This window comes from Macrobrachium nipponense, chromosome 14 (genome assembly GCF_015104395.2).
Source record: "Macrobrachium nipponense isolate FS-2020 chromosome 14, ASM1510439v2, whole genome shotgun sequence".
NCBI lineage: Eukaryota > Metazoa > Arthropoda > Malacostraca > Decapoda > Palaemonidae > Macrobrachium > Macrobrachium nipponense.
In genome coordinates, this window is record NC_087207.1 from 52,280,862 (window position 1) to 52,298,747 (window position 17,886).

Consider the following 17,886-nt stretch of genomic DNA (forward strand, 5'->3'; position numbering starts at 1 on the left):
CGTAGAACTATCAAAGAAGACCCTGGAAAGAAGACTACAGTGGGATGGCAATGCGATGAGAATAAGGGATGAGACTTAATGTGGGGAGGAGAGTAATGCAGATGAAGGTGCCTGAGGGTGGGAGAGCAAGAGGGAGACCGAAGCAAAGGTGGATGGATGCAATTAGACACAAACAGTTGTCAGTGGACAATGTGTTCGACCAACCCAGGTGGAGGAAAGCTATCTGAAACATCGATGCAGAGAAAGATACCGTCTTTTTTAATACATCACAGTCTCAATAGGTAGGTGGAAAAAGGAAAGTATTCAAATCTTAGATAATCATTCCACATTAAATATTAATATTATCGTTTCAGACATTCTATACCCATCATCAGTCTGGAAAGAATATATATATATACATATATATACATATAATATATTATATATATATATTATATATATATATATATATATATATATAATATATATATATATATATATATATTAATATAGATATATATATAATTTATATATATATATATATATATATATATCTATATATATATATATATAATATATATATTATATATTATTTTCATATCTACTATCTATCTATCTATCTATATATATATATATATATATATATATATATATAGATATATTATATATACATATATATATATATTTAATATATTATATATATATATATATATATATATATTATATATATATATATATATATATATATGTGTGTGTGTGTGTGTGTGTGTGTGTGTGTGTGTGTGTGTAATTATTACATTAATGCTCAGTCAGTTACAAGCCAAACACTGAACATTAAAGCTTAATTTGTATATGACTCATAGGAGTGTGATAGAGATATTAATATGAATATATAGTTAGTCCTAGTTACCATCAAGTGGTTAAGGAATGATTTTTAACAGATTATATGTAAAAAAAAAATACATACATAAGATCTATAGAAATACTCATAATTAAAGAATAATGCATGGAAGATCCATGTATAAGATAAATGCATATGATATCATACTAATATGCCATACCTTATGGGTATTGATATACTGTTAGTCATGAGGATATATACACAACAGAAAGTACTGCCGTACTGCTGATGATTGCATGACATAAGAATTACATTCTAAAATGCATATGTGGTTAAATGGTACCAAAAAAATGTGATAAGATAAAAGGTTAGCATGTACATGGATAAAATGATAATGATAATAAGTAACTTGTTTAAGAATAGTTGTTACCAAATTGAGATATAAATTCAGATAAGTGTGCACATAGAGATTCCAGGTACGTACACGCACCGATATATTGATACGTAGGGCTTCAATTGATCTTATTAGGTGCCCTACCATATATATTTAATGATACTGATTAATTAAGCTTCTCATACTTATATATATAGAATGCAATGTCTCAGAGTTTCCTGTTATACATTTTTCCAGTGTTCAAACCGCTTTTCACACAAAACACAATTCCAAACAACTTTCCTTCGAGTCAAAATGAAATGGCCAATTTCAGGTTGCTCTAAAATCAAACCCTTTGAGGGCAATAGGAAAATTGTCTGGGCGGGGTACGACGTTCTGTTGATGATCCATACGTGTTCGCCTCAACCTACGCCAAGCAAATACGTTAGCGGTGATGGGAACCACCACCGGAACGCACATCACAGCTAGCAGCCTGTAGAACCGTAGATCCTCCTCGACATGATAAGCCTTTGTTGTGTGGTCTATACTAGCTAGTTTTGATAGCTGATGGGCCACTTTCGCATTGTATGGAAGGGGTAAGGCTGGGATGATAGTACTTGACCACGAAAAATGAGTGAAGTAAGCTCGTTCTCGGATGATGGTGCTAACTCCACGGACCGTGTATTTGGTTGCGGTTCCAATGCATCCGTCAGCGGTGACGAACATCCGTGAAGAGGCCATTGATCTGTCTGGACACATAACTTGAAATCCTTCTCTGTCGTATCGGATCCACAATCCGTTGTTCAGCCTGTAATCAAACTTATACTCGTCAAAAGGGTAAAGTTGTTTCAGACAACTTTCGTGTGTATGAGAGAGAGAGCCGTTTAGCACTATACCTAACACGCATAAATTCCTTGATATATGGTGGAATTCAAAGGAGTCAGCTGTATAAACTTTATTACCCATGGCATCTGAACAGTTAGTGAACTTATTTAAATCTCTGATGACTGTAAATGTTTCCTTATTAGGGGAAATCAATACGTGTCCTGTCAGATTAGATATTACTGGAAATGAGTTATTCGTCATGAAAGTTGGGAACGGTGCAATTTTGTATGATTGCTAGGCATCAGAAGAATCAAAAGGAATGGTAATCATGATCCTGTAATTCTCAACGCTTACTGATATTAAGCTATAATAAAATTCTATTTTATGCGCGTCTAACAAAGGAACATAACCCAATTTCTCTCGTCCGTTCTCCAAAGTTAATGTTAGATCTTTAATAGGAAGGAGATGTGGCGACAGAACACCCTTTGTAGCTAGCGTGATAGCTTCCACATAGTCTTTTGATTTTTCAATGAAATGTAAAATTTTTGTACGGATATGGTTTACTTTAGAACTGTAATACGCTAATGTTGCCAGCAAATGTTGCACCTCCATCATCTGATTGATATTACTCAAATGTTTCGTTTACACCAAGTCATAAGTTGATTAATTGATGATAATTTTTTACGAAGTTCAGAAAAAACTAATTCGTTTTCATGTTGCAAAAACTCAATTCTCTTATTCTGATCGTTAATTTTAAGCCTAAACTTGCCACAGACCCGAAGACGTTAAGCACAGCAAATATAAACGGGTTACGTCTTTCTAGGCTACTGTGCCGCACGGTCCACATAAGCAGATCACGAGCCAAACATTCTGCTTCAGCAGTTTTGTTTTGCAAGTCGAATGCTAACATTTCTGCAACGCTTAGAGTTTGTGCTAGCGAAATCTCTGGATTAAAGGGAAAATGACGTTGATGTAACTGGTTCAATGATTCGGCAACCCTCGACAAGTCGCTTTTTAGGTTAATGACGTCATCTTCTGGCAGGAAAATCGCTTGCAAATCAACTTCTATAACTATATTGCTTGCTGTAATGAAATGCCTCTGTTTTTCTTTCATTATTGAGCCATGTGTAAAATGTATATTTTTTGTTTTAGCACTCTTCCCACATGACAAGAATGTCTGAACGAACAGTACCACTCCTAACAATATAAACTTCATGTTGGAAACCTGCAATTAGTGAAATATATGTACTGCAATTACTCATATTTAAGTATTTATTTTTATACAAACAGAAAAAATGGTTTTCATACAAATATTATATATACATAATTTATCATGCAAGTTTCATAGATACATTTTTATTAGTGATGTTTCATATATACTTCAATTTTTCCCACTCCTTTTCTACCCCTTTTCTTAACTGCAAATATGAGCCAACGGTATTATCCTCACATCAGTGGGTTGGGATATGTTCTGAACTTTAAATCTGTTGGCCGTTAATATTTCTAAAATGCTAAACGGGCCTTCAAACTTAGGTGTTAATTTGTAATTTAGTCCCTTGCGTACATATACTTGTATGTAGACTTCGTCGCCTACGGTATATGTTTTAGTTGGCTTAGCGATTTTATCATGATTTCTTTTCATTATGATTTGTGATTCTTCTAAATTCTTACGAAGTATATTATATCGGCTTACACTTGCTTCCATAACATCCTGTAGGGGATTTGATAAATGGTTTGTAGGCGTAAATACATGGAAAGGTGTCCTAGCTGGGGTAACCGTACAGTGCCTCGTGCGGCAACATTTTGATAGATACATGATATGAATGGTTAAGGGTACTTAGAACCGCAGGTATGGCAATATCCCAGTTGGGGTCCATTCCCCCGAGCGTAACTCTTGATACGTTTAACACCTTCCTATTTACCCTCTCAACTAGACCATTAGACTCTGGGTGGTAGATCATGGTATTGATTTTCTTTATGCAAAGGAATTCACACAACGAGTTAAGGAAATGATTATTGAATTCTCCACCCGAGTCAGAGATTATCATGTGTGGAATTCCGAATTTATAAATGTAACACTCGTAAAATTTCCTAGCGCATTCGATTGCGGTTTTAGTTTTCAGTGCTATCAATTCTGTATATCGAGTCAAGGCATCTATTATTACTAAGAGGTGCTTATTTCCTCGGTCTGACTCGTAAAACCCTGTTAATAAATCTAAGTGTACTCTTTCAAAGGGTTGATTATATTAAAATTTAGGTTGTGCAAAGTAAAGGAAAGAGATGAAAAATGGTATATATTCTTCGCCTCTTCTAGGAGTCTAAATGCAAGAGCAAAAACTGAGGGACAATTGTGTATATATGATATAGGACTGGAGACAAAGGTCCGGTAAATGAGATGGACTTGTAAAGATATACCTATCTATTGTATAATAATATCATTCCAGTGGATCTTTTTAGTTTGTCCGCCCTGGCTGGGTCCGGGGTAGGTAGGTAGGGGATCAGGAGAGATGGGGAGACATGATGGGTAGTGCCGTGTTCCAGCACAGCGTAGCACGTGCCTTCAAACTCGTCTCTAAGAAAAAAAAAGTTTTACAACTTGTATCCAACTCACCAACACAAGCTCCTGAGGTCAAGTTGTAACCAGGAGGACACTGACACAGGTAACTTCCAGGAGTGTTCGTACACACGGAGACATCTGGACATGGATTGCTCAAACATTCATCGATGTCTGAAATACAGATATGGCATGTAAATAAAACATACACACACATAGAGAGATATATATATATATATATATATATATATATATATATATATATATATATATAACAATAATAATATGTGAATGCTTCTTCATTGTTTTCGAAGTGCGACTGAATCAAGATGATATAAAAAAGGATTGAAATAGTGAATCCATATCTGGCGATGGCTGCGACAACAGAGACACGTACTTTGCACATGGGTTTATTTTCTTGGAAATTCCGGTCATCCAACAGTTGAGGGGTCCAAATTCTCAGTCTTATGTAAATTTATCTGCTTAACGAAGCAACAACTGAAAAAAAGTATGGGGGAATAAAAAGGAACGCTTGAGAAGATCGTAAAGCTCTGCTTCTGTAAGCAGATAAACTGCTCATGTTTTCAGATTGATCAAAAAGTGGCTGTTGAAGAGCAAGATCCCATATGCCAGGTTCCTAAGCGCTCACTCCACAAACACACTTGCGTAAGGTGCAGAGCTTTACTCCCTTTGTTTTTCATTACAATCTCTGCTTCTGTAAGCACATAAAACTGCCCATTTTTCAGCAAATATTCTTCTGTGTGCATCTCTGTCGAAAGAAGACACTGAAAATAGGCAGGAAAACCTAAACCAATTCATGCAAGGGAGCAGTGAATTTGGACCCCTGGATCATAGGATTACCGAACTTCTTACCTTTAGCAGAACAATCACAGACTTGATAAGGCTCCGGACTTACCCACACAAGATCCCCCACTGAAATCGTATCCTGCACTGCAATTGCAGCTAAAACTTCCAGGGCTATTGGAGCAGACGCCGTTGGGACCACAAGGACTCGAATCACATTCATTGTGATCTGGTGAAAAGAGAGTGGTCAGATATGTAAGCGAATAAGAGAGCAGTGTGTAAATGCTTTTATCTATTTATCTTTTATTTATCTATTTTTTTTAGGTAGAACTTGTGGCTTTTTTCAAATAGAAAACCAATAGCCATTTATAAAGTACCTAATGAATAAACACCTTTCGTCCGAATTAGGGAATAGAATAGAATGTAGAATAAAAGAAATGAAAAGGGTTACAGCTAGGGGCCGAAGTGACTCTGCAAAGACCCTTAAGCAATGCCTACCATATACAACGTGAGGTGCACTGATGACACTAACCCCCTACGTGAATCAATCCAAACTGAACAGTCCTGCATAATTCTTCATGGGAAGTGAGATGGAGCACTAATAATAAGATCTCCAGAGATAAACATGATCAACTGTTGCAGGTGATGGTAGGTATGCCCCATGAATGCCATAATTTTGGTACAGAAAGTTTGAGTGAAATAGAGCTTACTCCTTTATCATTGTGAGAATTTCACACAGCACTGCCAAATTGTAATTTTTGATAAGGTTTTGTGATATATTTATGCGTTGTTTACAATGCATGGACATTTTTTAGTTTTCCATAAAAGAAAGCCTTTTAGATGGCATTTGTCTGACCTTCTCCCGCTTTTCGTCCGCCCTTAGATCTTAAAAACTACTGAAGCTAGAGGGCTGCAAATTGGTATGTTGATCATCCACCCTTCGATCATCAAACATATCAAATTGCAGCCCTCTTGCTTCTGGCACAGCCCAACACAGGCCATTACCTGTAGCTGAGTATGATGTTCAATTAGAATCTCAAGATGTCAAGCAAAGATGCCAAACACTGTTACCCTAAACAGCCCTTTTGTTTCTGATATGTTCGTATGGAATAGGCCTGCAGTGGCCATTAACTTGATATTCGAGCTTCCAAAGAGTATAACGTTCGTTGCAAAGAAATGATAGAAGATAACAGGAAATGCAGAGAGAAGAGATCATTATGAGCAAAATATAAAGCAGCAAGGTGATAGATTAGGTCTTCTATATATGAATAATAATACCACCTATATCCTTTCCAGTTTAATATATTATGAATAGAAAATAACAGGACATACAAAGAGAAGAAATCACTTATGAGGAAAATAGAAAGTAGCAAATTGATAAATTAGTCCTGTTCCATATGGATAAGGAAAATATAAAGCATAAAAATGGTAAATTAGGCCTGTTCCATATGAATAATATTATCACCCAGATACTTTTCTGCGTAATAGATTATGACTTAAGTACTGCGAAATCCAAATATTGAACACAATGTTATTTCAGAATATATGGTCAAATTTTCAATATAAGCACTGATCCTAGATATTAGTGGTTTATATTATTTCAGTAGACGAAACCTATTCACATGGAACAAACTCACCAAAGGGACCACTGAATCGAAATTCAAGCTTCCAAAGAACATGTTGGTTTCAACCTGCCACCGCAGACTCCACACTGCAGTAGTAACTGATTATGATACAGAGCCAGAGATTTTATTTCTATTGTCCAGGGGGAGACGCGAACCCATGATATCCGAGTGGCATACCACGCCACTGACCACTTTACAAGCATATAGGATCCCATTGAGAAGTTTACATGAAAGTTATATTTACCAGCACAAGTTCCGTTGACTGCTTCGTACCCAGCGTTGCAGACACACTCGTAACTTCGAAATGTATTTTGGCACTGGGAGTTTGGCCCACAGGGATTGCTGTCACATTCATTTGTATCTGGTGAAACAATTTGAGACGCCAATGAAGTTTTGCAAAGCTCGCTGTTGTGTTCTAGTTTCCATATAAAATCACAGTTTAACAGAAGGAACTTGTGCAAAAGGGAACCTTATTACGTGATTGTGGAATGAGTCTTCACAATCACATTTTGATATGAGGCTTTGGAGAATCAGCAAGGAACCTCTGGCGAAAATGTTACCCGAAGGAAATCTAAAACGATTGTCATAACTTGAGCACCAGCTACATCAAATAAACCATAAAGGTAAGAATGTATAAAATGTTCGGTAATACTCACCTCCACATTGTTCTAAGCCTGCATTGCAAGCGCATTCGTAGCCTATTTCTTTATCCTGGCATTTTGAGTTGGCTGGGCAAGTGTCGTTCCCTGCTGTGCATTCATCCAGTTTCACTGTAGTTACTAAAAAAAAAAGAAATGCAATTACTCATCTACCAGAAATCTTGAAACGATCGATCACGAACAATTTCGTGTCTCTCAGGATAGCTGTTGCACGATATCCTAACTTATTATTATTATTATTATTATTATTATTATTATTATTATTATTATTATTATTATTATTATTATTATTATTATTATTATTATTATTATTATTATTTCTTTTTTCAGGTCTTGATACTTATCCATCTTATTACTATTATTGTTATTACTATTATTATTATTATTATTATTTATTATTATTATTATTATTATTATTATTATTATTATTATTATTATTATTATTATTATTATTATTATTATGTGGAGAATCAGTCAACAACGAATTCGCTACAAATAATAGAAAGAGCAGAATAAAATGGATATAATGCACAACATAGAACGTAACAAATACAATTAAAACTACAAAGGACAACGAAGTCATCTTTTAATTTTTCGCCTCACCTGAGAATTTAATTAAATTCGATATTTTCAGAGGGTCGACTACGGTGGGCCGTCCATTTGCTCTCTCTCTCTCTCTCTCTCCGATAATATCTCGAAATATCATCTGATAATTCTTATTATATATACATATATATATATATATATATATATATATATATATATATATATTCTATATATTATATATATATATACATAATACAGGTGTGTTTACAAATTTTTTTTTTTTTTGGGGTAGTTTTAAATTTTTTAGACTTAAGTTCTACTATCATTAAATTTAATATTCTCTGTTTTTAATACCATATTTTAAAACATCTTATACCATTTATAGGTCATTCGTAAACAGCAGAGACAAGAGATGTATGCAAAATATGAGCAATACCCAAATCTCCTCTCCACCCACGCCAGGACCTGGGGAAACCAGGTACTGGTTGCAGGGTGACTCATTTAATGTGAAGTTTAGGCGAAAAAATAAAACGAAGATGACTACTAATCTGTTATATTTTTAATATTTATATACAATAAAATTCTTATTGCTCTCATTACTCCAGGCATAAACCGGCATTTATTTGAACATATATAGTTTTATTGTCTACTTTATTTTTTTATTTTCTGCTTTGTCTTATAATAATAATAATAATAATAATAATAATAATAATAATAATAACAATAATAATAATAATAATAATAATAATAATAATAATAATAATAATAATAATACCCGGATTCGTTTGACCAAAACCTGAGCATCGTTTTATTCAAAATTTTCGAATAAATATGTATATAAAACACCAAAGAAAAAAATAAATGAAAAATTATTTTTTCAATTTCTTATATTCCTACTTCCCTTTTGACTCACATATTTTTTACGTTAAAGATAGTGAGACAATAAAAAAAATCTCCAAATATATTACTCCCATTTCCCATTCATTCATTTTTCCGTCAAGATTTTTTGCGCAAGTTTTCGAAATAAAAAGTATTTCGGTGGCCATTTTCAATGCTAGAAAAAAAATAAGAAATAAAAATATTCTTTTATGCGCTAGGCTGCTGGTGGCTGGTCGGACGGACAGGAATAAAACATATTTTATTTAAGTTTTTTTATGAGTCTCTTTACATTTTCTGTTTATTTTAAGACCAAAGGCTTTGATTTCCTTTAGAGTTTGTATTTTGCAGGGTCTAAGCATTTTATCAATCCGATCTTTTGGTGTTTTTTGTATATATTTCTTTATTGTTGTCATCCGGAATATTTTATTTCGTTTTGTGAAGTTATTCAAAGTGAGCAAATTCTTTTATAACCGCGATTATTATCTAAAATTATAATTTTCAATTATTTCTAATCCTATTCTTCTTTTACCAAAAACTTTTATCTCATTTATTTATTGATTCATCTAATAAATAATTTTTATATTTATTTATTCATTCATTCATTTCATTAATAATTTTTTTTATTTCATTTATTTATTTATTTGTTGATTTATTCCTTCATTAATATTTATTTATTGATTCATTAATTAATAAATTTTTTATTTATTTATTCCTTCTATTATTTCATTAATATTTTTTATTTAATTTATCTATTTATTTGTTGATTTATTCCTTCTTTAACATACATCACTTATATATATTTGTTATACGTTCATTGATTCATCTATCTTTATCTTCATTGACTGATTTATTTATTTATCTTATATATTGATATATTCTTATATTAATCATTTTATCTAATTATTCATTTACCTCTTTATTCACTTATAAAATTATTCATACCTTTTATTTATTAACTTTTATTTATTTATTGTCAACAGACGTCCACGCGACCCAACAGTAACAAAGCAAAAAAAAAAAAAAAAAAAAAAAGTGTGATGTTAAAACCTCACGATCCGAGATTGAATTGACACAAAAAAAAAAAAAAAAAAAAAAAAACAAAGAAGGAAGAAACAAAAGTGAAAATGACAAAAAGAAACATAAAAAAAGTCAAGCAAGAGCCTTAATCCCATGTAATGACAGTTAAAAGGGAATATCATTGAATCTGTTTCATCAAAGTCAAATATAGAAATGTTCTAAATTTAAGTCTTGGGTTTATTTAAACTTGATGCTTTCATTATGAAAAAAGTTGTAGATAAATATAAGCAACAAAATTAATATATTCAGTTTTTACATGTTTTGGACTGTAAAGATACTTTGTAATTTCGGTTAGGTTTGTGACCGTGTGATATCCGATAATCCTGGATTATCTCTTTTAATTTTAACCCATTTTGACCAATTAACCATCTGGTATTTCTTGATCTTGTTTTGTACCTGAGACCTTTCTCTCCAATTGTACTTCATTAACTCCTTGACAATGTCTGAGTAAAGTCGAAAGCGCTTGGATTTCTGACTATCATTTTCCTGTGGGATTTGCTTATATATATATATATACTATTATATTAGATATGATATATATAATAATATTTATATCTATAGTATAATATATATATATATATTATATATATATATATATTAATTATATATTATATATATATATAAATATATTATAATAATATATATAATAATATATAATATTATATATATATATATATAGGATATATAATAATTAATTAAGATATATATTTAAAGAAATATATATTGTAATTATGTTCTTTGTATCCAAAACAAAACGCCCTTAAGCTGTTATGCCCTATACTACCAGTACCCATACCTCAAGGTCATACCACCCAAACGGATGAAACTAAATAGGCCGAACAAGGTCCATATTGTAAATCAGTAGTCCGCTTGATAATGCCATAAGGCGAAACAGCTGTCGTGACAAAATTCAATAAATGGAGGAAGGAAGTCTGCGTATTTTTTTCACCAGAAATTGACGAAACGAGAATCGGAAAAAACTTCGTCGGTATGAAGATACCTGCAAGAAACTTATTGATGCCACTAAAGCAATTGCTTTTAACGAAAATTGTATTAGAGAAAAACTATGCCCTAAAAGTATATATATATATATATATATATATATATAATATATATATATATATATCATATATATATATATATATGTGTGTGTGTGTGTGTGTGTGTGTGTGTGTGTGTGTGTGTGTATTCTCTGCAGTAAAGAAACAAGGAATGCACACTGAAAATGAAGAAAATAACCTATGTTTATGGACAATTGTATTGCCAATTTCCTCTGTAAAAAAAATCCTACTATCTAAAGAAAAACAACTTTGGTTTGTGACTAAACAGGAAGTATTAAAACTGTAGATGTTGGAATATTTGCAAAGATACAAAACCAGAGCGAGCGAAGCATTTATATTCTGAATAACAGTGACAAGAACAAAGAAGATTTCGCTGTGGTCCATCACCATAACAGTTTTGTGAAAGAAAAAGAAGAAATGAAAGAGAAACAAGTCTCGGCAACAGGAAAAGAAACAATAATGGCAAAGAAACCCGGAAATACAACTTTTGAAAGAAAATAGGAAGTTGGGAACTGGATTCCAGATTTTAAAGAAAAACAACTAGAAAATAAAGGAAGAATTTAACAGTCAAAAAATTTTGAAAATTTAAAAAAGTTGGGAACTCTATTCCAGAATCCAAGGAAGGAAGAAAACTCGAGAATAAATAAAGAATTTAAAATTATTTTTTTTTTATTTATCAAATTTGGGAACTTGATTCCAGAGTTCAAGGAAAAAAACTCGAACGAATCTCTGCTGAAAAAAAAAATAATTCGTAGAAGAGAGACAAATCATAAAGGAAGAGGAAGCACGAAATACAAATTATATAAAAATAAAAGAGAAGAAAATGAAGAAAACTCTAATGTCGGTGAAATATTCCCAACCATAACCAGCGGCTTCGTTCCTGAAGGGAAAGAGCAGAAGACGTATAACAGCCACGCCATCACGTTTCTTTACATTTTTTGCCTTTTATCACTTTTTTCGTTTCTTTTGAAGGATGAGGAGGCTGTGGGGGAGAAGGGGAGAAGAGAGAGAGGAGAGAGAGAAGGGGAGGGAGAAAATGAAAGGGGGGAGGGTGGTATGCTGGTAGTTTGGTATATATGCAAATGATGTCACGAGCGCCGAATATGCAATGAACAGGGAGACGACTGGAAATGTCGAGTGGACCCCCAGTGGCTTCTCTCTCTCTACTCTCTCCTCTCTCTCTCTCTCTCAGTCTATGTATAATTAGTATTACTGTTATTAATGAATATTATATGTATGTATATATATATATATATATATATATATATATATATATATATATATATATATATATATATATATATAAAGCGAGAGAGAGAGACAGAGACAGAGAGAGAGAGAGTTTATTTACGAGCGTGTGGATCAAAAATATATATACATATGTATATATATATATTATATATAATATATATATATATATATATATATATATGTAATATATATACACACTGTCACATCTCTATGATGCAATGTCAGTCTATTTCTACCATTTTTTTAGAATATATTTCTATTTTGACGTCATTTTTATTGGAATAAAGAATTCATTCACCATTAGATCTCCCTAGTGAATATTTTGACGAAATTGTATGATGATATTCCGTAGACTTTTTATAAAATATTGTAGCTGATTTTTTTTTTTTTCCATTTTCATCTGAACTTCTTATGAGTGATTTGCTTAGTGATAAATTTTTATAGATATACATATTTCTATTATTCATATTTTTGTTCTCTCATATTTATAAACCCTTCTGTCAATGTAGCTATATGTCTATCTGTCCATTCCTATATGTTTTCCAACAACCGCCCCTGAATCAGAACTAATCTCCCATCAATCCTGGGAACGTGTCTTTCTCTAAATTCCACGAATTCCCAATTTTTTAAGGGATTTGGAATCCCCCACTTATCCGCCTCTGGATGATATGGAAAATGGATATTTCCTAGCAAGTCCCTCACTGATGGAGCTTTTTTCAACTTTTCTTCACTTGAAGACGATGGTGCAAAGATAAATAAATTATTATTTCGTTTTATTTATGGCTTTGTAATGTTTAGTTGTTGTTGCTTGTAACGTCAATGCAAAATTATTATCGTGGCTTTTGAAACTAAGGTTTATTGTTATTTATTAGTATTATTATTATTCTTTATTATTTTTTTGCTCTATCACAGTCCTCTAATTCGACTCGGTGCATTTATAGTGTGGGGTTTCCGGGTTGCATCCCTGCCTCCTTAGAGTCCATCACTTTTCTTACTATGTGCGCCGTTTCTAGGATCACACTCTTCTGCATGAGTCCTGGAGCTACTTCGGCCTCTAGTTTTTCCAGATTCCTTTTCAGGGATCTTGGGATCATGCCTAGTGTTCCTATGATTATGGGTACAATTTCCACTGGCATATCCCATATCTTTCTTATTTCTATTTTCAGGTCTTGATACTTATCCATTTTTTCCCTTTCTTTCTCTTCAACTCTGGTGTCCCATTGTTTGCGACATCAGTGGGTGATACTTTCTTCTTGATTTTGTCAATCAACGTCACGTCTGGTCTATTTGCACGTATCACCCTATCCGTTCTGATACCATAGTCCCAGAGGATCTTTGCCTGATCGTTTTCTATCACTCCTTCAGGTTGATATTCGTACCACTTATTACTGCAAGGTAGCTGATGTTTCTTGCACAGGCTCCAGTGGAGGGTTTTGCTACTGAATCATGCCTCTTTTTGTACTGGTTCTGTGCAAGTGTGGGCATTAACTTGCTATGTTGGTATGGTTTCATTTTTCGTATTGCACTCCTTACATATGGGAGAGATGTTATTTCCATCGATTGTTCTTTGGACATATCTGGTTCTTAGGACCTGATATTGTGCCGCTGTTATCATTCCTTCAGTTTCCTTCTTTAGCTCTCCCCTCAGTAGCCATTGCCATGTGTCATCGCTGGCTAGTTCTTTAGTCTGTCTCATGTATTGTCCGTGCATTGGTTTGTTGTGCCAGTCCTCTGTTCTGTCTGTCATTCTCCTGTCTCTGTATATTTCTGGGTCTTCGTCTACTTTCATTAGTCCTTTTTCCCAGCACTCTTTAGCCACTCGTCTTCACTATTGTCCACCTTCCTGGTTTTCAGATATTGCCCCAGTGCTCTGTTTTCGATGTTGACTCAGTCCTCTATACTTAGTAGTCCTCTCCCTCCTTCCTTTCGTGTTATGTATAGTCTGTCCGTATTTGTTCTTGGGTGTAGTGCTTTGTGTATTGTCATATGTTTCCTGGTTTTCTGATCTATGCTGCGGAGGTCTGCCTTCGTCCATTCCACTATTCCTGCGCTGTATCTGATTACTGGCACTGCCCATGTATTTATGGCTTTTATCATACTTCCAGCGTTGAGTTTTGAGTTGAGTATCGCCTTGAGGTCTCTTGCACTATATTTCCTTATTTTCCCTGATTGTGGTCCCTTTCATCTCTTGGTGTTTTTATATCCCCTCCTTCCATTATTCCCAGTATTTGTTCCTGTCTCATCTATGAGTTTGATGTTGCTCCCATCTGGTAGCTTTATCCCTTCAGTTCTCGTTACTTTGCCTTTTGTATGTTGACTAAGGCGCATTTTCTATTCCAAACTCCATCCTGATGTCCCCAGATACAATCCTTACAGTCTGGATTAGGGTATCTATTTCCTTGATGCTCTTACCATACAGCTTGATGTCGTCCATGAACATCAGATGGGTTGATTCTGTTGCCTCTTTTCTTGAGTTTGGTACCCGGCATCCATCTTCTGTAGTACTTTTTGTCATGGGAATCATGGCTACTATGAAGAGTGAGTGGGGACAGTGAGTCGCCCTGGAAGATCCCTCTCCTGATATTAACCTCTGCTAGTCTTATTCCAGAGCTTGTAAGTATTGTATTCCAGTTGCGCATTGTATTTTTGAGGAAGCTGATGGTGTTTTCCACTGCCCCATATATTTTCAGGCATTCTATTAGCCATGTGTGTGGTATCATGTCGAAGGCTTTCTTATAGTCTATCCATGCCATGCTTAGGTTGGTTTTCCTTCTCCTACTGTTCTTCATTATTATTATTATTATTATTATATTATTATTATTATTATTATTTATTAGTATTATTATTATTATTATTATTATTATTATTTTTATTATTATTATAATTGTTACTATTATTATTATCATTATTATTATTATTTCCAATATGGCTGCAATGAAAGGGAATGAAAGCAAAGCTTTCCTGAACACTGCCTTTACAACCTGGCCTCCTCCTCCTCCTCCCCCAAGCGATGGAGATATTGGAGTGTTAGACAGACTATAGCAGCCACACGTTCTCTCACGTTGCATTTTATTTGGGTGAATTTTAAATCATCTGAAAAGCTTGTATTTATATTACGCACGGTTCAATAATCAGCAAGAATTTTATATATACTTCACTCTCTCTCTCTCTCTCTCTCTATCTATCTTTAACAATATTCATTTTTCCATGAAGAAACTTTGGTCGAATCAGAAACTACGGGAAGAAACACTCTCACACATATGCATAGAAATATTTATATCAGGTTTCTTTTATATAATTCTAAGCCTCATTCAAAGGAGCATAATTACAAGAGAGAGAGAGAGAGAGAGAGAGAGAGAGAGAGAGAGAGAGAGAGAGAGAGAAAGAATATGGCCCTTGAACGGGGACGTCTGTCCAATCAATGAAACTATGATTCATTTTTCAGTTCCGTCATCGAGAGATTTCTTCTTTTAATAATTTTTCAAGCTATTTCTTTTTCCTTTTCTTTCATAAAAGAGACTGATAGATAGGAAGGTGGACAATAGATAGATAGATAGATAGATAGATAGATAGATAGATAGATAGATAGATAGACAGAAAGAACGAGAGCGACTATATACACTCGGAGATAATCAATAGGAGGTGAGACGGAGCTTCGTTGCTAACAAAAACATTAACTTGGTTGCTGTATTTCGTCAAGCGAGCATTGATCTCGTCGTTCTTACTGTATTCTACGTCTTCCTCTCCGGTATACTCACACACACAAACACATACACACACGGTCACAAATACATACGCATACACACAGGCTGTAGCCGCCAGCCCACATGTTGACAATGAATGAGTCCTCGCGTACTATGGGATTGAGGTCGTCACAACCTCCATTCATGCCGAGGAGCCAACCATAGTAAACAGAAGAATTGCCAGTTTGTGTTTTCATCCATACGCTTTCTACACACAGAGATTATTCATTCATTCATGAAGGTTTCTGCTGCGACACCATACTACTGTTGGGTGCTGAGACAATCAATCAATGGCTATAGGTCTTTTCCTAATTAAGAAAGAAAAGCGCTTTGTGTTTAATGGCGGTACTTGGCACCTTTTCCTTCGGGGGTTTTCTCGTATCTGGTGGATATCATGTCCCCTCCCTCTCTCCTCCCTCCCTCCCTCCCCAGAGACCCCGGGCTCAAGCCAAGATGGCGTCGCTCTCTTCTCCCTGAGTGATGCCATTTTCATGTTTCTTTTCCCATAATGGCATCTGTCAACGCTCTTCGGAGGACTATCTATCCTTCATAAAATGTTGATGGAGGTATTTATATTAAGATATGTGGTGAGATCTCTTCGAATTTGCGTTCAAACATCGAAAATTCCTCTTGAGACAGACAACTGAAACCTATGCAGTACAAACTGCTCTTTGCCGTTTAAGCATATTATATACTCGCTGAGTTTTCCCTTTCAAATGACACTGGATCATAGTGGTCCACATATCCTTTGGCCAAACCAACCTTTTAGCTATCCTCTCGAAAGAAGTGAAAAATTCTGGGAACAAGGTACTAACTTCAACGCTGACATCAAATCAAAATTACCCCCAGAGATACTACTATTAATATTATTATTGTTACGCATTCTATGGAAAATAATCTCGTGTTCCCTTTCTTTAGCTTTCCCTTCGGCTTGAAACTGCATGGCTTTTGACTCCAACTCTTTAATTTTCGCTTCTTCCCCCAAAATACTGAGTCTCAACTCACTTACCTGATGAATGTTACTTTCATCTAGTTCCCGGTTTCCATTGTTAGTTACGTTGCCCTGTTCTTGGTTTTTGTTCTTATGTGAGACACTTACACACTCTTGGTACTCTTTAGCAGCTTTCAGCACTTCTTTGAGTAACTGCCCCTTACGAATTTCCGATGGCAGTTCCTAATGCAAAATCTAAGACAAAAACCACAACACCTCACATTTCAAATAAAAAATATATTCTTCCCAATCAGGATTACCAAGAAATTCGGCCGCAGCCTCCTCAACTTGAAACTCGAAATAAGTTAAATAAATGAAAAAAATAAAGCTCCTATCACTTAAAAGCCTATCAAGCAAAACTATCCTTTTCCCAACTTTCTCTGCACTCCTCCTCGAGAAAACCCTGAGAACGTTATCGTCTGGTAGTAGATCCTGTCACGGTCGCCAATTATGTTATGATCCACCTTAAAGCCCTTATCACTATGATAATGAGTAGCACTCATACCAGAACAAAAACAATTCAAATTATTTCCTCAAAGAGAAGGATACAGAGACTAAACAAACACTTAATTATTCATCACAACTAAAGTCTTACAATTAAAAAGAAATTCCTTGAAAACTGTACTTTAGGGAAGAAAATAAACTTATGATTACAATCCCAAAAACACATTCGCCTAG

The 17,886-nt window shown here is 34.3% G+C and overlaps 2 protein-coding genes across 3 annotated transcripts in view; one reads left to right on the plus strand and one right to left on the minus strand.

Annotated features, from left to right (window-relative positions):
- Positions 1-759: 759 nt before the first annotated feature.
- On the minus strand, positions 760-7,364 carry LOC135226102 (protein HEG homolog 1-like). 2 transcript variants are annotated; one of them, XR_010317162.1, is made up of 4 exons: positions 7,246-7,364; positions 5,489-5,605; positions 4,630-4,746; positions 760-2,001 (listed from the first exon to the last, which is right to left on the minus strand). XR_010317162.1 is itself a non-coding variant. In XM_064265555.1 (4 exons), exons 1-4 carry the CDS (start codon positions 7,354-7,356, stop codon positions 1,997-1,999), a joined length of 393 nt encoding a protein of 130 aa, XP_064121625.1. In that variant the 5' UTR covers positions 7,357-7,358; the 3' UTR covers positions 760-1,996. The 2 variants fall into 2 exon arrangements, 1 of the variants encoding a protein (XP_064121625.1); XM_064265555.1 differs by having other exon boundaries at positions 5,446-5,605; positions 7,246-7,358.
- An 8,035-nt stretch (positions 7,365-15,399) lies between these two features.
- The window catches only part of LOC135226231 (adhesion G protein-coupled receptor E1-like), a 13,867-nt gene continuing 11,380 nt past the window's right edge, over positions 15,400-17,886 (plus strand). Inside the window, exon 1 of the mRNA XM_064265675.1 lies at positions 15,400-15,500. Within this exon, the coding sequence (XP_064121745.1) occupies positions 15,400-15,500 (101 nt within the window). The remainder of the gene's footprint in view (positions 15,501-17,886) is intronic.

Excerpts from the sequence above, each read along its gene's own strand:
- LOC135226102 (XM_064265555.1), bottom strand. The coding sequence starts at position 7,356 with ATGAATGTGACAGCAATCCCTGTGGGCCAAACTCCCAGTGCCAAAATA. Across the intron at positions 5,606-7,245 it reads AGTCAACGGAACTTGTGCTG|ATCACAATGAATGTGATTCG; the intron begins GTAAATATAACT and ends TCTTTTCACCAG. Across the intron at positions 4,747-5,445 it reads CTGTGATTGTTCTGCTAAAG|ACATCGATGAATGTTTGAGC; the intron begins GTAAGAAGTTCG and ends TCTGTATTTCAG.